Here is a 22660-nt window from a genome sequence, read left to right on the forward strand (position 1 = left end):
GCAAGAGAACATTTTTCCTTTCTTCAGATATTCGACAATCTCCCTATTCTTGTATACTGTTCACCAAATTAAAAAACAAAGAAAAAAAATAATCAAAAGCAATAAAAATCTTTCCATGTTTTGACCAAAAGAAGCACGGAAGGTAGACTGAATTGCTGTTCAATATTAGAAAGAAAACATGCCACAGGTTTTGCTATGCATTCAGGCTGGGGATGACTTTTGTTCTGTGGTTTAAGTTCATCTTTCAATAAAGAGAGGAAGAGTCAATGTTTGACCTTCATGCTTCTTTTTTTGTATTTTTTTCCCCCACTCAGCACCACTTATGGCTTCGCAACTGAGAACTGCAAAGCATTTCAGTCTTGTATAAAGGAAAAACAGCTGTTTTTTTTTTTTTTTTTTTTTTTTTTTTTAAAAATTTAAAATTTATAAATAAATCTTGGCTGTCAGGTTCCAGTGATGATCCAGTATGATTGTGTGACCTTTACTAACTCTACCTATATACACATTATTTCAGCACTCATCTTATTTCACGCATCTAATTAAGGTTGGTTAACTTGGGGAAGGTACTTGGAAATAATGCCTAAATATATGAGCACAGAATTGTTAGCGCTTCATCAATTAACAAGACGGCGGCTTTTATAGTGGGCCAGACAGAATGCCAGGATCATATTTCAATCCGTACTACAGTAAATTATTCAGTTTCAGAACAACCTCTACATTCATAATCCCAGAACAATATAGCAGAAAACATGACCAGCAATACAAAGCTATACAGCTGTTTATACTGCATGAGTGATCTCATTGAATAGGTTCATAAATCCTTCTAGCGTTGTGTTTTAGTGAACTTGTGACCTGTTGAGCTTAATCAGGGTCAGTGAATATGGACGAACAGTGGTATAGTACATGTACGATATAGAGTCATTTGTATAAGGTGGAAACTGAAATGCATACAGTATATGGAAAGGTTATATGGTAAGTGCAAGGTGTTTGTTTTAAGATGTAGTCAGTGATATACACTGTATACACACGCGCACACAACAGTTTCTACAGGTTTCAGTGTCGTATTTTCTTATTTTTTTAATTAATTTGATCTTTTATTTTAATATATTCTCAAATAACCTTAAAAGCACTGCAACATCTTTCAAGTAAGGACAGAAAAGGCCAGTGTCTAATGTGAGACAAGGAAGTGGAGAGGCTTCCAGGATGACGGTTTATATTGGCAGGTTCATAACTGCTATGCAAAAGTTCAAGTCTTTAAAGTCTCTTTAAAGTTCAGATTTAAAGGATGATTGGCACATTAGCAATTTTAACTGTGAGGGGGAGAAAAAAAAAAGTGTGCTGTTGTTTTTGCATATTTATAAAATGCAGAGCTTGTGTATAATGTGTAAAATTTGGTAAATAAAAAAAGAATCATCTTAACAGAATAATACCTTTTATTAGACATTGATCAATATTTATACATTATAGCTTTTGCATAAAAGGTTTACAAAATACCATTATGTGCCTGTAAATCCTGAACTGTGTTCACAGCATTCTTTACATTATATCCTTTCTCCCTGCTTGCTGTGCCTTGCTCTGAGCCAAACAGCAGCAGACTAGATGCTAAATGAGGATATTTTAGAAATGGCAGAGTGGCCTGTTACCTGTGTGAGCTCTCATTATCCTGATGAGAGACTAGGTTGTATATTTAATCAGCCTAGTGTTGTCAAGGAAAGCAATCAGCGTTACAGAGCCCACAAAAGCACATTGCTTCCATACAGGCTCTTTGCCAGGACTCTGCATTCATCTTTATGAATAGAGGACACAGATTATCTACCTGCACTCACACACCTTGAGACCACTCCAATCCTCCGGTGTGCCAATATTCCTTCTCTTTCAGTCCCAGTCCCTGAAATTGTCACAGCATTAGATGCCATGCGAGCAGCAGCAGGGGCTCCAGGGGCAGAAGATGCTCCAGGGGTAAAGCAGCATTTCCTCTCCGGTTCAACCTATAACGGTTCTTCATCTATATCAACTGAAGAAATATGTGGATTCCTTCACCCTCTGTAGATCAAAATCACCTGGCAGAAAGAACCCAAAATATTCTCAGGCAGTGATAAACCATACACATGTTTTCTTTATCTTTTTAATTTTGTGCACCTTCAGTAACTAGGCAATATCAGTGTAGGGATTTTCTATTTCCAAAGTAAAGTGTAAAAGCTTACACCTCGACCAACCATGTATACAATGTAATAAGTGACACATAGGCCATATATAGACATACAAATAACACAAAGAGTAATATAAAAAAAAATCAGGGTGAAATAATGCAATGCAAATCACCTCACAATGAGTTTTATTCCTCTTATAACAGCAATTTGACATTATAACAAAAAAAAAATTTTTCCTAACGAATCACATTTTAACTGTGTATAGCTCCATTTTATGTTACAGAACGTTGGTGCGAATGTTACAGGAAACTGCTTCCTTTACCAACCTTTCTTTTGAAGCCTTATTAGAAATCGGAGGCAAGTGTACAAACATGTAAGCTGTCAATCAAACTGCACACACCTGTTTCTGGAACCTTCCCCAGCAGCTGAGACATTTTCCAGTATTCCAGAAACTTCTTGCTCTTGGTGTTAACTCTGGAAGCAGACAGATGTACATGTGCAGTTGATCAGGTAAAGAAAAGTTAGACAACAGTCTGGTCTTATAGAGCTACCGGATACATCTCTCCGCTAAACATATGGATATCCAAACTGAAATAGACCCAATAAAAATACATTTAAAACAGATTTTAACTATTTCTAATTTGAATTTAAGATCCCCTGCCACTATTTAAAGGGGTCCCACAAGGAAGCATTTTGGGGCCTACACTTTTTAATATTTATATTAACGATATTCCTCTTGCTGCAGGTGATTCTCACGTACATTTATACGCAGATGACACTATCATTTATACATTCCATTCTTCCTTGACCATTGCATTGTCTTTACTGCAGGCTAGTTTTACTCATATCCAACATGCCTTTTCTAATCTTCATCTGGTTTTAAATACAGTGATGCCTCGAGATACGAGTTTAATTCGTTCCGTGACTTTGCTCGTATCTCAAATTGCTCAAAACTCAAAACAATTTTCCCCGTTTAAATGAATTGAAATCCCATTAATCCGTTCCAGCTCGCAAAATTCCACTCCAGTTGTTTTGTTTATGTGTTTTGAATATGAAAAATACAGTACCTGTATTTATAAATGACAAATATTGTATAAAAACATACAGTAATAAAAGAGAATGTTAAAAAAATAAACTGGTTTTACTTTACGGAAGATGCGCACGGAGGTTGAGGGAGGATTAAACAGGAGGAATTTTGTCTCGTACGTACACTTTCGCTTTTGTTCACTTACTCGCTACTGTACACTCTTAATGCTACTTTACACTTAAATGGAACTTAACTAAACTTCACTAAAATTAACAAACTTAAAATCAAGCATCGTGTTAGTTCTGGCAGGCCACGCGTCAAGCGTGCATCAGCTGTTAATCAGCTGTCCACGACGCGCACCAATCCGGTTACAACGTCCATATTACCCGACCATTTAAATTCCCATTCACAGAGCCGCTTTCTAGCGCTTCGCTGCTGCTGCGATTTAAACTCCCTCCTCCAACCCCGACTCCACCATGCCGGAACCCGTGTTCCTTGTACCAGTTTACGTCATAAATCTCCACATATTTTTCTCTCTCTCTCCCCTCTCTCTCTAATTATTTAATTATTTATTTATCAATTCATTCATTTATTACTTTCCAAAAACACGTAAGCGAGCATATCTAATACTATGCATGATTAGTGGTTCTGTTATACGGGGGTCTATTCTATTTTCGCTGCTTTCTCCGCTGGATTCTTGCCCAGAACAGAACCATACCGCCAACACTAACTGTATGCATATCATCTAATAAATTCTCTTTTGACAAAGTGGTCCTGACAGAACTGAAATTCTCTTAACTTAACTAAACTTAATTGCTACAATTTCTGTTTTCTTTACATTAATTTTGCTTAATTTTCTTCATCGCTTTTCTCTTCACTTGTTTTTGCCTTTTTTGTCACTTTCCTCACTAACATATGCCGGTCGTTTTAATAAAAACCTGTCCGGTTCGGCGTATCAGATGCAGTGTAGTCGCACAAGTTCAAATTTTTTTTAACGGATCCAACGCTCAAAACGGATCCGAAAATGACGGATCCTCAGATGGTCGGCACCTCACGCAGCACCTTTGTGACTCTCCATAGGAAATGAATGACTTCCATTTTATCGGCCGTCGTTTGTCGTGTGCGGTGGAAAGGCGGCTTTAACCAAGTGAGATTCGGGAAGCTGAGGCGGGGGAAACAGCACACGTGGTTGTTGTGGATCTTTGTTTCGGCGGCAGCGGCTCGGATGCTCGTATCTCAAAAATTTGCTCATATCTCAAGCCAAAAATTTGGTCGAATCACAGCTCGTATCTCAAAAAATTCGTATGTCAGAGCACTCGTATCTCGAGGCATCACTGTACAACTAAAACAAAATGCATGGTTTTTCGATAGAAATCTACCACATGTTGAACATTCACCTAAAATTTTATCTTTGGATGGGTCTGAACTCGATTATGTTGAATGCTATAAATACCTTGGTATCTGGCTTGATAGCAAGTTGTCATTTAAAACTCACATAAAATGTACTGGTCAGAAAAGTTAAATCTCGCATTGGTTTTCTTTATCGTAACAAATCTTTTACCCATTCTTCTAAACAGCTTTTGGTTAAAACAAGAGTACTTCCAATATTGGATTATGGTGATGTAGATTATACTGTAGGTCCGCTTCAAAAACTGGATGTTATTTAACACGATGCAATCCACTTTGTGACTGGAGCTTCATTTAACACTCACCATTGCCTCCTGTATTCTTTATTATTGAATTGGTCTTCTCTTCATTCTCGCAGACAAACTCATTGGTTTCTGTTCATTTATAAAACTCTTATCGGTAAAACTCCCTTGTATTTACAGTCCCTTCTTAATGTCAATAATACAAGTCGTAATCTGTGCTCTAGCCGATTCTTTAATTTCTGCATTCCTAAAGTCCGTACGTCCTTTGGTCGATGCTCTTCTCAGTTTTCCGCTGCATATGATTGGAATCATCTGCAGCAGTCTCTTAAGCTTAGTTCATTTATATATCGCTTTCTTCGTTTAAATATTTAATTCAGTCACTAACTCATGATCACTGTACTTGTTTTTAGTTTTTGTTTGTTTTTACATGTCATTGTTTATAGCTGTGTTTGTGTATTGTATTTGTTTTTTTGTTGCCTCTTTGTCAGGTCGTCATTGTAAATGGGAACTGGTTCTCAACTGACTCACCTGGTTAAATAAAGAAATGTATATAATTTAAGAATAATAAGTAAACTGGAAAATAGAACACCAGAAAACCAACAGTGCTTAGCCATGTGTGTAACAGAGTATGTGTATCTGTCTGTATGCATTTCTGTGTGTCTATATGAAGGTGTGTGTGGCTATGTGAGTGTTTATTTGTCCCTCTACCCATGTATGCACAAGTCTCTGTGTGTGTCTGTGCCACTGTATTTGTTGCATACATGCATCAGTGTGTGTGCATATGTGCCACAGTGTGTGTTTGTGTTTTTGCATACATAAGTCTGTCTGTGTGTGTGTGTAAACTTACGGTGGTCCAGAGCAATACTTTTGCAGCAGGAACTTGGAGAGGTCCTGAAGAATGGGTTGACTGTGCAAGGCCACAAACTGCTCACGACACACCTTAAGAGAAACAGGAAACATTTACTAAGTGGCCACACACACACACACACACCCACAAAACACAACACTTAATAAAAATGTAGATTTCAATCAATTTCCTTCATGTGATTAAGATGAAAGTCAGCTAGAATTTGAAACAACAGAAAAACAGCAGCAGGGAGTAAGTGCACAGTCTTAGCTCCTCTGTATGTGTAGTCTTGGTCTTGTTGATCTTTCCTCCTCTGAACACATATTTTATTCCTGTCCAGAGACATATATATTACTCTGCAACAGCTTACATAAGATTTCATCCAAATGTCTATATGTTTGTCCAAAGAAACCGTTCCATCCAGGTCAACCGTCTGCTTGACCACATAGAGAATTGACCACATAGGCTATGCCTCAGATAGTACTGGGACGTATAGTAATTTATATTAGACTTTAGAAACGTTCGACTTGTATGGCAGCATACTGCACTCAAAACTAATGCTGTAAAATACAAACAAATAAACAAACCCAAATAAAAAAGTATGATTGGTGGTGATGGTGTTTTCTATAACATGTTTATGTTGCTTTTATTTTTTGGAAGGTATCATCATTGTCATTAAAGCTTTCTGAGTTTTCAGTATCATCACCATTTGCTTTAACTTCATGAAAGAGAAAAAAGAGGTAACCAAATTAAACAAGTAACTAGACTCCAACATTAAATGTACCTAAAACATACAAAACATGACATTTTTTTTCAATTTTGATACAGCAAAAGAACCCATTTTTGGAAGGGAACAGTAATTTTGCATATTCAAACAACCACATTTTTCAACAGCAACCATGAAGTGTTTTAACCCAAAATTGTCGATTTAATTGCAATAAAAAAATAAAAACAAATAACGAAAAAACTATGCTTTTTATCAGTTTCTAAAAAAAAAAAAGATAAAAATGTGTATGATATTTAATGTGCACAACACAAAAAAAAACAACAACAAACAAAAAAAAACGCATGCCTCATTGTGTTACCAAACACAATCAGCTGTGTTACTGTACCACATGCACTTTTTATTTGAATGTGCACCTTTAGATTGAACACAACTAAAGTCCATGCTGTCCATGCTGTTGGACAGTACTGATTCAATCTAAGATCCAATCCCAAATGATGTTTAATGTAATGCTTTAAAAACCAATGTGTGTAAAGGATGTCTAACATCTACTCAAGGCCACCAGAAGCCAATTACAACTGTGCAGACCTGCGGCATAGCAGATGGTACAGTCACCAATTTAACAGCTGCTTGTGGAGACTGAGTGCAGGGTTTATGAGAGGGCCAAGAGAAGCTCAGGATCTTAACAAGCACGGGCTTCTACACAGCACGGCAGGGAACAAGACGTTGTTTCGGACATACCTTGTTCATAATATCTACTGTAAGAGCGTGGGTCCAGTAGCAGTCATGCACCGAAACGAATGTCAAACCAGCACTGAAAACACAGAACACCAGCTTTAGTGCCAGAGACACTTGTATACATCTACATACAGTATACACATTACTCAGAAATCCCTGAACAGCATTTCATGAAGAGCCATAAATTTTTTTAAAGAGAGTAAAAAAGTACACAGAAAGCGTGTTACCTGTAACAGTTGAGTGCCGTCAACATCATGTGTGTGGAGTCTAGAGAGTGGATGAAGTTTGGAGGAAAGGCATTTTTTTGCTTTACTGTGTCTGGTCTCCTAGAAACAGTTAATAACAATAACAGTGATACACGTACGAGCGAGACACTTCAGGTTTTCTGTCATTCTTAGAATTCATGCTCCACCAGATCTACAGGCCTAAAGAGAAATCTGAGTACTGTTTGAGAGCTGAGGCAAATTTTACTCTTCAGTTTTTACTCTCTTGTGCTCACTTAATGATTGCTGGATCACTTCATCTGTGAATAAATGGTCACTGATGGCAACATCAATTCTATATATTTATTACATGTGTTTAAAGATAAGCTGAAGGCAGATTTTTGGTCCTCAGTCACAGGAAAGCTGCTGCCAGCCTCAAATTCATCATTAATTCAGGTTGCAGCACTAATGAAGCCCTTTTCAGACTGTAGTCATTACGCGTAAAGGAACTTTCGGAACATCTATCCAGGAAGTTAGTGATTATGCATAGTGTACAAGGATCAGGACTGTTTCATTTAATCAATTATTTTCACTTAGTCATAATTTCCTCGTGAAAAGATGTCACGGTTACAATGGTCATCTAGCATGCTGGGGTGTGAGTGCAGCTAGATTAGGAAAGGCTTAATAAGTGCTTTCCAAATAATAAGGAGACCAATACAAAATGAATAATGCTAATGATACAAAAGAAAACTTTGGATCAAATGTACATGAATTCCTTTAAAAAAAAACAAAAACAAATGCACATTGGGGTAAATTTGAGGCAATAGAGTCTTATATACGGGGAGGTGTTCCGGGCATGTCCAACTGGGAGGAGGCCCCGGGGAAGACCTAGGACACGCTGGAGGGACTATGTCTCTCGGCTGGCTTGGGAACGCCTCGGTATTCCCCCGGAAGAGCTGGAGGAAGTGTCTGGGGAGAGGGAAGTCTGGGCGTCCTTGCTTAGACTGCTGCCCCCGCGACCCGGCCCCGGATAAGCGGTAGAAAATGGATGGATGGATGGAGTCTTATATATGCTTGATTTACCTTTCAAATGACGGTTTATAGAGTTCAGATTTCTAATTATTGTGTATATTTTTGATATTTATTATGATTCATTCTGCCTGATACAATATAGCAAACCAAATTTAGCTGTATTCACAAGGAGCTTTTGAAATGTCTGAAATGGTGTTTATACACATTGCTGTTTAGTAAACACTGAACTGAAGTACATTTTGAGCTAATCCAGTGCAATGCACACAACGATAATGTCCAGTGATACTGTGAACTGTTAAAGACTTTCATGTATACACAGATACAGATACACAATAAGACATAGCTAAAATATCCATGCTTAGTTTAGGCTCTAATAGCTTAGATACCGATTCCTCTGTCTCTGCATCTCATCTTGCATCCTTTTTTCCTATCCTTACAAGGAGCTTTTGTCCTAGATGCACAGAAAGGAAACAATGAAGTGCAACTAGAGGATTAAATGAAACTTATATCCATTATGCTGAATGGGAGGTCTGTATGTATATATTTCCATCTCAGCTGAACTACTTTGTTTCCCACACTGAGGAGTAGGTTTGACTTTACACTTCATGTCATGACATACTGGAGAGGACTGTCACCAAGATTGTGGTGGCTGTCAGTCGAGTGTGTTGAAGACGTGCCTCTCTGTCTCCACTCCAGCTTCTGATAATGTGATCCCAACATAAGCTGTCTCAGCAAAAGGCAGCTGTCTATCAAAGGCAGTGGTAGATGACTATCTTATATCCCCCCCGAGACCAAACTTCAGACCTTCAAGTGTTCATGGTCAGGGAGATTGGTTGCTCTGAGACCAACATGATAATAAATAGGTAATATAAAAACTAAATAAATAAATTAAATAATAAATTAAAACAAACAGCAGTGTTTTAAGCACGTTGCCATTATGAACTCAGCAAACTAAAATTTAGGATGCTAGTTGATTTAGACATTAGAACTGTACATGCCTCAATACCGACACTACACGAGTTCAATCAGTTCAATACAATGCTCATTTATTTGCATTAACCAGAAAAAAGCCATCATCTGATACCACACAGCAGCAACCAACAAACAGAGATAATTACAATGTTTAATGATACCCCTCATTGCTAAGTACTAAGAGGCTACTAATTTCGGTATCATTATACGAATCAATATTGATGAGTACCAAAGAAAATCGTACTGAACGAGAAACCAAAACAAAACCCAGTATCATCATATTTCTAATAGGAACACATGCTAAAAAGCACAAGAAGAATTGCATACATTATCATATCCCAGTCGAGGAGTTAGCAAGCCACTGTCCATTCTAGATGATACTCCGTTGGGTAAATAGTATGCATGAATATCTGCAGTGACATTTCAGCATAAATGCCATCCTCATTCTCTGAGGGACCTTGTGCCTTCTAACAAACAGTAGTTCTCTTACTTTCTTAGCTTAAATTCCTTTCTCTCTTTCCTCTTACTTTGTTCACATTTCCCCTACAACCCAACACAGGAGCAGGTTCGCCTTTCTCAAAAGTTTGCCACTACGCCACCAACCAGCAAGGTGGACAAACTATACCAACGCTCATGACAACACTTGAGGGGCAGGAAGATGATGCCCGTTGTGACAGAATAAGAACTCAGCTATTGGGTGGATAGAAAATAGCATGCAGGTTGAAAAGGTGAAGGTCGAAGCTGTGGTACTCACTCATAGACGTCATGGTTTATCTGGAGACTCAGAAACTGAATGTTGCTCTTGAGCTGTAAAAAAAAAAAAAAAAAATCTAATTAAGTATGAAATTAAAGAGATGCAATAATAAAATGGAAAATAGGGTTGAGCTTGTTGCTTATTACATTTGCTCAGATCCACACTGGTTGCTATAGTAACAACATGGGGGAAATACGTTGGTTTAGCTAGATAGCTAAATCATCTTTACTAAATCGTCTGGTCAGAGTTGTGGTGGATTCAGAGCCTAATCCCAGGAACACAGCAAAGGAAGCAGGAACACACCCTGGATGTTTTTAAACTATTAAATAAAAACCACACCAGAAGCACTTACTCCTCCTGACCAGACTCTCGCTCCTTACCTGCAAATACTGCAAACATCAGATGTGAATGTGTGATACACTGAATGTGTGCACTGAATGTTGCTTGGAATTTGACTGGTGAAAATGAGCAGCAGAAAGTATGAAAGTATGTTTTTGACTCGTGTCTTGTCTGGGCTTCGGTATCTCAGAACGTCGTAGATGCTATAAAGTCTCAATTTTTTGCAGTAATCAGGTTAGCAAGAACAACGTTCTATTTATCTTCTTGCTTAACTTGACTCTCGTTTGTTCCTATCTAAAATTGATTACCTGAAGTCAAAGTCAATCTCATGCTTAGTCTTTATGGTCCAGACTGCACTTGGACTGCTCCAGTATTGATCTCTTCAAAGACAAGTTTATATATAAACCTGTACTATCTATCAATCAGTGATATATATTAGTATCACATTTGTCTGTACAACATAACAAGCCAAACCAGGACAATCTTAGGGGAAACATTTATTAAGAAGGAGTTTTTAATAATTAACACGTAAGCTCCAATGGCATCTGTGATTTAGCATGTAATAAAAATAGATTTTTAAGTTAAAACGTCAATGTTAATATATTTTCCCTTTAGGTAATGGGTTCCCTTATTAGCCACAATGCCATCTGCCTACCTGCTCATATTAGAGCTTCAACCCTTGCTTCATCTTTACTTAAAGACAGTGATGTAGCAGTGCTTTAACCTGTCCAGCTCACCTTCATGCTGTAACATCATACAGCTGCATTTATTTCTGAAACTGGAACATTCTGGCATTTTACTCATGAGTTTGATGTTTCCACACTTTTCAGTCATTAATATGAATATATTGAATGTCACTGAGCAGTGATGAGTTAGAAAAGAGTGACGGCGTTGTTGCTTTAGGAGCCAACAGTAAAACCTGAGCATTATCGCTTATGCTAAATTTGCTTATTTTAGCATTAACCAGGAAACCGGCACCAGGATCAGGAGAATACAAGACTGAGATGCCCAAGAAAAAACAGCATATCCTGAGTACAAAAACTGTAGAAAATGATTATTAATCAATCTTTTTCCAGTTCAGTATCTTTCAGCAATTCAATTAAACTTCAACTGAGATGTCACAAAGTCCAGGTGCCATGACTACAAGCAGATATTTCATATATGCCCTTAATGAATAAAAACGTTTGTTGGATACGTTTCTCAAGGTTTCTCAAAGCAGTGAGTGAATATGAGGGATTTCAAGTTTGTGGCAAAGAGAACCTGCACAGGAAGCTAAGTGGTAATCAATCACAGTGATGTACGACTCTATTAACTAAGTTAATTGGTGAACAACGTAATGCATGGGAAAGTGTTAAAAGTAGCAAGAAGTCTGGACTTCTGGACAGCCAGGTCTTTTGGCTTTAACAAGACTCCATGTTGCATCCAATTTCATCCCATCCATGATATCAATCCCAGGAAATTACATGTGTTTATTGTAATACAGTAGATTCAATATCAGACATTTTTATACCAAGCTCTGTAATTGAACATGAGCAGTCACACAGGAGCAACCACATCCTTCATGATACCTGCACACCAAAAAGAGCTCAATACATAAAAGTTGAAAAGCTCTAGGCTGGAGATCGGCTTCTGTTCATCTCCTGTTCATCTCCTACGGCATCTCCTAATGTTTTACAGCCTGCCTCGGCATCACTTATTTTCTTTACTAAAAAAGTTTTCCCAATCCTCAGGATTATTTTAACATAAACATGGTCTAATAAAAAAATTGGACATCTAAGCTGGTATTAGTTTCTCCGGGTTAGGTCTCATAAAATTTCCAAGTCCCTTTAGTCCCTACATTAATTTGCAGTTTCCTGCTGAACAATATGATCACATTACTGATTATTCCCACTTAACATTTGAATATAAAGTAATTTATCATTGTGACTGTTGGTTATATTCAACCCATTTAAACAGCCTACATAATTGTTCTCTTCTAAATGTTTTTCACCTCTTTTTTTTTTTTTTTTTACCTGGTTCCTGAAGTATTCTCTGTGGGCTTTATCATTAATCTCAAATTCCCTGGATCCGTCAGGTGGACTAAGCGATTACTATTTATTTATACAGGAAATACCTTTTTTTTGTATAACTAATTCCTATTTCACCGCATATTCTACTGTGTATGGTTGCGTGTGACAAATAAAATCAGGGTCAATGCAGTTAATTATTAATTACGGATTAATGCTTTTTTATGTATTTAAGTGTCCTTTGATTGCTAATGTTAAAATGGAGAAAGGTGGTGTGGCTGGCAGGGACCAGTTCATATCAGAAAAGACAAAACATATGCAGAATAATTCAATAATTTTAGAGCCATATGTCAGTTAGTTGCTTGGTTTTATTGGGTGCATTTTTACTTGCGTAAAATGTGTAAGAATAAATAGGTCTCCTAATATATTCCAAATGTAGCTGAAATACATTAGTTGTTAACAGTTTTCTACTTTCTACATACAATGTTTTCTGAAAGGCTTGAGGAAAAAGTGGAACAAACCAAAAGTTCATTTTATTTTATAGTCCATTCTATTACAATTATAGGTAATTAAACACTGAATATGACTCATTTTCCACTTGAAGAAATGTCTGTAACAGGACCTTTTTTTAAAAATATGCTGCTTCAGGAAAACAGACAAGCTGTTATTAGTGTCATGGTGATGCGGATATCGCAGGCTCACTACGGTGCATGTGTCATGCTGAAGGTCACAAAAAAGTTTTACAAGGTGTGTGTGTGTGTGTGTGTGTGTGTGTGTGTGTGTGTGTGTTTTGGTGGGGGTGGGGGGTTAGTTACAAAAGCGCCTTAAAATAGAAACATAAAACTGAAGATCCCATGTAGCTGCCAAAGACACAGTACACACAAGGTGAGTCAATCAACTTGCTGTATGACTGCAGCAGCTAATCTCGTACAAAGTCATAAAGAAAAACCCTAAGGCCAATAGTAATAAACCTGCACTCATGTTAAATTTATGTCTAGGATATCACTTTATAAATCTAGATGGCACATAACCATCTCACATTAGTAAATGCAAGTTTTGAATGTTCACATGCACCCACACTGGCACTTTCTGGATAAGAGTGGACACCTCTGATCTATGAGCTCTTTCGAATTGACTGTTTATATTGAATGAGAGCATGGTTACCATGAAAAATTGGTAATGTGGAAGCTGTCCTGTGCATCAGGAAGTACACCATGGTACCAAACCAAAAACTACCTGTAGGAGGTGGAATGAGTTCGGTTGCACTCAAAGTGAGAATATAAATGCAACACATGCTCTGTACCATGAGTGGCTGGCGAAACCTTGTGCGACACATTAAAGATTTGGGGTATTAAAGACCAAAAAGACCAAAATTGGGGTAAGGGATGTTAAAAAAAAATTATATGATGAGTTGAGTTGTGATCTGCATGCAGATTATTGCCCCAATATGAACATAAATTCAAACACAATTGATTCGATAGAGTCTGAAACCAGTCCGACACTGTGGGAGAGACAGGAACAATCATTCGGATTTGGACCATTGCAAATGTGCCCAGTGTGAAAATCACCTAAAATGATGCCACTGCATCTTTCTGATGAGCTGCACCAGAGGGAAGGAAAGTGCTATTTACTCTTTACGACATAGGGTATCTCAATGGATAAGGTGTTGGACTACTGATTGGAAGGTTGTGAGTTTGAATCCCAGCTGCCACTGCAGGGCCCTTGAGCATTTTTTAAACCATCAAAAAATGCTCAATGGTATAAATAAGATAAATGTAAGTTGCTCTGAATAAGTTTGAAACTAAATTATACCAGGATCGTCCAATCTTATCCACAAAGGGCTGGTGTGGGTGCAGGATTTCATACCAATCAAGCAGGAGCCACACCTCATTTTACCTGTTTAATCAGTTGCTGTTGGTCTTCAATAGACTCAGGTGTGGCTTCTTCTTGGTTGGAATGAAAACCTGCACCCACACCGGGCCTTGTATAAGATTGGACATTCTTTATTTACACATTTATATCCTGATTTTATATATTACTATAAAGCTGCATTGTGACAATGTCCATTGTTAAAAGATCTAAACAAATATATCTGAACCGAACTAAATTAGTGCCATCTCTCCATAACCATGACAGATCTGGTCATGAATTTGCGTTCTCATGGCAATAAGGCAAATGCCTTTTTGTTGTGGAAATTCCTGTCTGTGATAATTATACATGCTACAGACAAAGAAAGCCTGTGTAACATATATACATACAAGAACAGTGAAATTTCATTTTCTTTGTATCACAGCTTGGGAAGAAGTTGGGGTCGGAACATATGGTCAGCCATTATACAGTGCCCCAGAGTGAGCATCTTACTCAAAGGCACAACAGTGACAGCTTGGTGGAACTGCGGCTTAAACCCATCACCTTCAGTATCCAAGAGTTTTACCAGCTGAGCCATCACTACCACTAACCCCAGGGAGGAGAATTCATTTCAAATTCTACTTCAAGCTTTCCTGATAATAATCACCAATATGGCCACTTATGGTCTTATGAAAGCACCAAGCTGACTCTTTGATCTCATATCCTCAGGACATCAGGTGCAATGTTGCACAAGTTGTACAACAACCCTATGGGAGACACAAATACGGACGTCTTCTGTAGGTTATTCTTGGGTCCTTGTAGCTTCCTCGGGTCTGTTCAACTCAACAATTCAAAGCGATATTGACAGTGATATTAATGCTAACAAACGCCCAGAAGATACAGAATTAGCCAGTAAATTTGGCTTTAGAAGTCAAAGAACTGTCTGTCTCTTATGAACATTAGTAAGCGTGTGTCCTTGCTGTATGACCTAAAGATAAAGCACAGCCCTCTGGGGTAATCACATTTACCGTACTTTTCCAGAGGACACTTTTGACAAAAAACAAAAGAGCAACTGGATTTCGTGACACCTTCTTGCAAGTAGGCCAGCTTTACAGAGTCATTATCCAAAATATAAATAATACCCCATAAAACCACTACAAAAAGTGACCTGCAAACTGATTAACAATGCTTAATTACATTAGTAGGCCTACTGATGTATTGTCATTGTCTGAAACATCCCCAGAGCAATTTCCTCTCCCCTACCAGAGACATGACAACCCGGATGTGATTAAGCATTGGCAATCTCACCCCAGATTCATTTATTTCTATACAGTATTGACATGAAGTTTTTATCCTCCCAGCCTCCTAATCATCTAATTAACGCTGAACTACCCATGCAAAGAGGAGTCAAGTATGGATGGATAAAAGAGGGGCAATGACACTGATGTACACCCTGTTCTTGCTGTATGGTGGGCCATTTTGAGGATTACATTTAAATTGTGACTGCTGTTTACGTCAATGGCATTTCATACATTTCTATTATTAATGCAGGTTCTGCTGTTTGCATCAATATTCCATGTGGTTTTTAAGAAATTAGAGCTGCATCCTGGAGTGCATACAGTGCAACATCAACCCATGCAGCAGTATCTAAATCTGTATCTAAATCCTAACAAATCTTTCGGTACTATACCAACTCTAAGAAGAGTTACTGTTACCACCAATAAGTATTTTTCTGTGTCCTGAAGTGTATTATTCCTTTTATACACAGAATTTAACGATAATATATTTTCATTTATTAAAAAACAATATGTTGTATATCGTCTCAATTAATAGATTCACTTAATGATGCAAACTGTCCATGAAACAAGTCTGATCCGGTCATAACTTACATTATAGCAATGAAAAACAGTCTCTTGCTTTGCTGAATGCAATGTTTCTAACAAACTACAAATCATATCATATCCTATAAATATCCAGAAGACTTTGATGTGTGTGAAAACTTAAGGTTTTACATCCGGCAAAGCTGACACTGTAGACCCTTTCCAAAAACTTCCCGATATTTACAAATCCACCAATTTTTACAAATACAAGTCCTTGTGCGAGTTATTGAAATTACTATTTACATGACAAAGATGTCCTGTAAAGAACCTAATTAACCTTTAGACCAATCAGAATCGAGCTTTTTACAGCAATGTGGTATAATTGCTTGCTTGTTTTCACACCAAGCATCTTAATAAACTGTCTGAGGTTCAGTCTGCAGGTTTTCAAACATAAAAAAAACAAAACAACAACTTTAAAGTTACCTGTGGTTATGCTGCCTTCTAAATAGGGAAAATTTCAGAAACTTAAATGTGGCCTAGCGATGTAGTCCCACACCAAAGTCAAAACATTTGTGCTAATATTTTTTTCTAAGTTTTTCAAGCCTCCAGGTATAAAACACTGAACAAGCTTAAGAGCAGACTCATTCAACTCCGCTGCTTGAAGGAATGACTTTAGGAAATCATTCCTGCCCAGTGCCATCAGACTTTACTGTCCAAATCACCTGCCAAGGGAGGATCTGTCGTTTACTAAATTGTACTGAGCTATCTTTATTAGACACTCCCTAAAAACTTTATTGTCCTTCAGTAGTTGTATTTATGTCAGTAGTTTATTACATATTTTGTTTTCTGTTAAATTTTCTTGCACATTTGTCTATTTTGCACATTGTCTATCGGTCCATCTAGCATATCTGTCTATACTTGCACATATGTCTGTTTTTCTGTGATCTACCTCAGCATTTTTGTACTATTGTATGTTACTGTACAGATCGAACTGCGTATGGCATCCCCATTAAACTCTGCACTTTTTGTTTATTACTGTGTCCTACCTCAGTATCGGTTTTATTTTTCTATTTGTCTTCTTACTGAATTTCAAACTACCACGACAAACTAATTTCCCCTCTAAGGATTAATCAAGTTATTCTATTCAATATATACATATGCGAAATAAATATTGCATGCAAACACAGCAACAAAAAACCCAATATTTACCGAATGCTGGTGTAAAGCTAACATTAAAGAAGCAGGTTTAAACTATGAGATGGTCCAACCTTCACTGTGGGATGGTGAGGGCACACAGATGGAGGCAGAGAGGGAGGCAGACTTGGAATTGGGACCCTGTGGTGATTAATGAAAGCCCCAGGGTTGCTACATTAATCTAGTTAGTGTGACACTCTGCAGAACCCCAATGAGCCTGGGAAAAGTCCTTCCACCATCCAGGGAATTAAAAAAAAAGGTGACAGGTGAAAAGCTGACACCTGAAATTAAGGAGAGATGTTTTACAATTTCACCCTTCACCTTTGCAACCAATAGTGAGAGTCATATATTGATGATGGGATACAATGCTTCGTAACACAAAGCTGCCTCTGACTCAATATTTCCTGAGTGAAAAGGATTTTGCAGAAGGCTACCAGTTCACAGACTTTGTAATAAATGTGACAAAGACATAAAAGTGATAAGTGGTAAATTATATAATGAGAATAATAAGGCCTGAACGCTTAAGTTCGCAGAGTAAATGACATAGTAGCATACAAGAGCTTCACCCTCAAATGGCAGCAAAATAAGCCAATGCTTAATTCGTATTTATTTAAAAACTACACACCAACAACGATGCATCACACTAGGTAAAAGTATAAAGTTATTTATGCAAGGATAGAAACGTGCCGGTTTATTTTTAAATCCTATTCTAAGCAGATTTAAAAACATACTCTGAAATAAACAAAAAGTGCTAACGTCAATTGTAAGAGTAAAAGCTAGTGTCTGGTGGCTGTTCTGTGGGTCTGTGCTGGGTTTGACTGCTTGAGTGCATGATTAAAGGCAATTAAGTGGTGACTAATTTGTGAAGGCGCACTGCTCACTGGGTAATGATGGCCCTCATCAGAAATTCCATAAAAGTCCAATAAAAAGTAATGACCTGAAATCACAAAGCCGAGTTATGATATTTAGCCAAGGGCGGTGTATTGGAGAAAACGAGGCCAGCAATTGCCTTCGCCATCACTCCCTGACTATTTGATAAAAGTCACTAAGCGGAAAAAGCCACAGATGCTCCTCACAAACAGATATAGTACGTTTCTAGACAATGATGACACATTGCCTGTTTCTGCAGAAGAGGCAACTCTCACCTCCTTTCATGGTGCCGATGAGCTTAACGGGGGCCATTAGGGAGCAGTTCCACATCATATCCACTGCCTGTCTGGGAAAAGCTGAAAGGTAGGAAGCTGTGAAAATCCTTGCAGCACAGCACAAAATGAAATCCGGAGGGTAGTTGTTAGAAATGACGAGAAGAATCATGTCACAGACGCGCACAATAAGACAAGATGTGCTAGAATGATCTCTACACGTCAGTGCTTTCATTATTATCAGAACATCACCGCTGACCTTATCTGCAGTTCACACCAGAGAGATGGCCTAAATGTCCAATCCATACTTCTCTTCAGTGTTTTCATGCAATAACAGAAACATCCAAATTATCTATGGAGCTCACAGGTAGGGTTACCGTCCAAGCAAGTGTTGAGGATCTTACAATTTTAATATAAACTGAAATGAGACACAAAAAAGTTCTAAGAATACATTGTTTTTTTCCCCCATGAGCCACACAAGACATGAATTGGTCCTGATTTGAAACATCTACCTCAAAACACTGACATTATTATTCATTCATTCATCTGCCATGCTCCTACATTCACAAATATTAAAAACACATACACTCTCCCCATCCACACCACAAATACATAGGAAAATAAGCTAGAAAAAAAGCCAACTTTGAACATTATGTTCTGTTCGGACTTCCTGAGGCAATGAACTAATCAGCCTTTGTTTGCATATTCTATTCAAAGTAGACAGAGTAACAAAAGCACTTAGCCAGAGGGTTAGATGCAATACTCAACAGAGTGGTAACAAACTTCTTTCAAACCCCCAAACTAAAGGCTTTGTTGGCCTTCCTTCCAACCCTGCCTACTACAGTACCAGACACCCTGGTGAGGATCAAAAGGACGGCTTTCCAGATGCTCTCTGCAGGACAGAACACTGGCTTGCTGGATCTCCCTTACGCTCTAATGTTACCAGCACCCTTTGACAGCAGTGCAGGGATGGACTTGTGCAAAACTGCCAAAAACAACAGGCTCCTATTTTATTCCCAGCTGTGAAAAGGCCTTTGAGAGGCATCAGCAACGCTGGACTTGGGTGGGGTATAGAAAGTTGTTCAGGCGTTTAGTCTTTCGTCATGTGATACACGATGTAGCCATGGGAGGCATCAGAGTGCAGTGACTTGCATTACCTGAAGGAATGAGGTCATTTCCTGTTTACTTCAATAAGACCTTCAATTGTTTAAAAAAGGCAAAATGAACTGTTAGTTAGTTGATATCATTATTATAAAATTTTATTTTATATACTCAGTGGAGGACAAACCAGAAGCCTTTGCACACACAGGACAAGCAGATAATGTATACGAACTGTTATTGCTTTATTCGTAGTTTAATTCATAAATTTATACGATTTATATTCTGAGACTGATGCAAAGCAGCTTTAGAGGAATATCAAAATTCAAAATAAAAATGATAAAATTGAAACTTTTAATTTATATTTATCTCTAATGTGCAAGTCAGAGGTGACAGTGACAATGAAAATCTCTGATCCGATATTAAGAATAAAAAGCTGAGAGCAACGAAACTCAAAAGAGAACATCCTCATCAGAATGTCATGACATCATGCCTAAAAAGAGCGATATCATGATAAAAATCAACTTAGTAAACAGGGAACCAGTTTTAGAACAATCATCAAACACATGCAAGTTAACACCTGATCACGACACCTCAGTTCTGGCCATATAATGTAGTTCTTGTTTGTACTTCATGGCTATATCACTTCAAATGCTTACATCTTTAACCTGTATCATAAAACAGCAGGTTTACTCATAGAAGTCTGTGACTTGTTTTCTTCTAAATGTGTGTTTGTATTCTGATATCTAAAATATCTTCTCCCTCAGCTTGCTTTATTGCTTAATAAATGTTTTTTTATTTTATTTTCTATGAGTGACTTAATTATACTAAAAGTAAATAAGGATGGATTAGTCACATCAAGTTGAACTCCTGCTGCTTTAATTTTTCTCCATATCAGAAATCCATCTTTCATCTAGAGCTACACGGACTGCGACTGTACAATAAAGCGCAATATATCTTACAAGTACTAAATCAGCTGTGAAGACACAAGCTCACTCTGGTGAATTTATTAGTGTCTGGGGAAAGTGAATTCACTTGCAGTTCAGACGCCTTTGATCTTTAACTTTAAAAGGTCCAGAAGGTTAATTTGAAAGAAAAAAGGCACAAATCAATAATAATTGACAGGACTGTGTAGTGAGGAACACGTTACAACACTCACCACGTGGTTCCTGGTACGGTGGTAAGGCTGAACGATGGGTAGTCCGAGAGGGGTCACCCACTCCACCGTACTGCCGGACTTAGCGATTAGCCTAGCACTCTCTGTAAGCCAGTCCTGCAAATAGACATACGCACAGCTGTTTCCACAGGCACAGTCAAAATAACAGGCACATGTCAAAATAAACAACCAAAAATAACAACGCACTGCAGAATGTTTATGATTCAGCCTATTTCAAATGTCTAGCAGTATGTTTGTGCAAATGAGGACAGTAATACATGCCCCTTTCTCATCCTTTTCAAGATGAAAAACTGCAGCATGCATGTCTTCCCTCTGGAAGCTATGAGCAACATCCATTTACGTGCATTCTCAAAGAAGTACAAATTGTCCTTAAGGCAATCCCCAATCCCCAACACAACCAGGTTCTATTACCTTGGCTTACGACCCTCAGCAAAACAACAGATCAACCGACTAAAGGCCTCCTTCTTTACACAACTGTGTTTTTAACTAGGGCTAAGGAATAGTGCTAAAACAGGTGGCCAGCTGTTGCTAACCCCTATTTAATAAACCTGCTGATTCAGAGCATGAATGCTGGCTTCCCAGTAAGTCTGACTTGCAGCATGTTTCCCAAAAGGCTTTCCTCCAGAGGACTGGGAAGATATAAATTCCTCCTTTCTCCATGCATAAAAGCAGTTCAGGCCCCATGCTGGTCCATCTATCAGACACCTCCCCTCCTTCCTGCCCCAGTTATTTTCCCTCCTTTCCCCAACGCAGCCAGGTGTTGGATATTAGCGGGAAGATGTACTGCCTTCCTCGCCCCTCACTACTTCTCCTTTTTTTCCTCGATTTTTTCAGGGCCTGACCCATTTACAGGAGATAGGAGTGTCTACATGCGAGTCGGGGTATTTTTCAAAGCGTCTGGGCCTGTCTGAGTGTCTCCCACAGGATTTGCAAGAAGAATTCCTTCCCCTGTTCGTTTAATGGTAAGAAGCATGCAGCTGCATTAGGAAACCATATGAATGAATCCAGCTCATTCATAAGAAGCTAAGTGTAGGTGTAGATTATTTTGCACCTGGGATGTAGACACTGGGAAGCAAGTGAACAAGACACAGTCACAATTTCCGCAGTGAGCAACAATTGACACGTGAACTTAGATTTACTGCTGGAATGGTTTTGCAGACTGATTCAGATTCCCACTCAGTTCTTTAAGTTCCCACTGTGTGATGACGACAAAAAAAAAAACAAAAAAAAAAAAAGTCTGGTTTCCTATTATCTGCTGTATATGAATATGTGCACACTTATGTGTGTATATAATGTGTAGAGACATTACAGTGAAAAATGATGCTTTGAAGAAGGCAGTAAAGACTATTAACCTCACAGGTCAGAGTAGGAAGCTAATAAGAGTTTGCTTTATTTGAACATTTTTCAATGTTGACACACCCACAAGAGACAGAATCTGTTGTATCACACTGATTAGAGACAAACTATGGCTTCTTGCTTGATACTGTAAAGTGTTTCATGTAATCGTGGTGTACCTGAATCTCTCTCGTCCCGGTGAACATTTCCTTCAAGCTGCTGAAGACCTGATGCACTAAATAGTGAGAGGCATCCCAAATATACTCCTGCAGACAAACAGAACAAATAGGTGTATAGCCAATATAATTAAGACAGGTGCACTTAGTCATTTTAGAGTGCTGGGATTTGGATTAGGGCTTCAGGAACACTGTCCCTCCCCAAGAGTACACATTAACGGTGAGAGAAGCTGCTGCTACCTGACACCTGCTGGCAACCCACAAAGGTGCTGATCCAATGAGTCTGGTTCCTTACATACACACACCTGCATACATAATCACACACTCTAATCACATACACACACCTTTCTTGCTGACTCCCTCAAGGTGATAATTACATGCTACTTTGCTGCTGATTTTGAGTTACTCGCTTGTTTGTCCACAGAAGGA

The 22660-nt window shown here is 38.2% G+C and overlaps 1 protein-coding gene across 1 annotated transcript in view; it reads right to left on the reverse strand.

The window, feature by feature from the left end:
- Nucleotides 1–1437: 1437 nt before the first annotated feature.
- Nucleotides 1438–22660, reverse strand: part of polrmt (polymerase (RNA) mitochondrial (DNA directed)) — a 40478-nt gene continuing 19255 nt past the window's right edge. The window contains exons 14-21 of the mRNA XM_060880408.1: nucleotides 22235–22321; nucleotides 20703–20816; nucleotides 10097–10149; nucleotides 7363–7461; nucleotides 7139–7211; nucleotides 5674–5765; nucleotides 2551–2624; nucleotides 1438–2060 (exon numbers count right to left, since the gene is read on the reverse strand). Coding sequence (XP_060736391.1) covers nucleotides 2011–2060; nucleotides 2551–2624; nucleotides 5674–5765; nucleotides 7139–7211; nucleotides 7363–7461; nucleotides 10097–10149; nucleotides 20703–20816; nucleotides 22235–22321 — 642 coding nt within the window. The 3' untranslated portion in view covers nucleotides 1438–2010. The remainder of the gene's footprint in view (nucleotides 2061–2550; nucleotides 2625–5673; nucleotides 5766–7138; nucleotides 7212–7362; nucleotides 7462–10096; nucleotides 10150–20702; nucleotides 20817–22234; nucleotides 22322–22660) is intronic.

This window comes from Tachysurus vachellii, chromosome 1 (genome assembly GCF_030014155.1).
Source record: "Tachysurus vachellii isolate PV-2020 chromosome 1, HZAU_Pvac_v1, whole genome shotgun sequence".
Classification (NCBI taxonomy): Eukaryota; Metazoa; Chordata; class Actinopteri; order Siluriformes; family Bagridae; genus Tachysurus; species Tachysurus vachellii.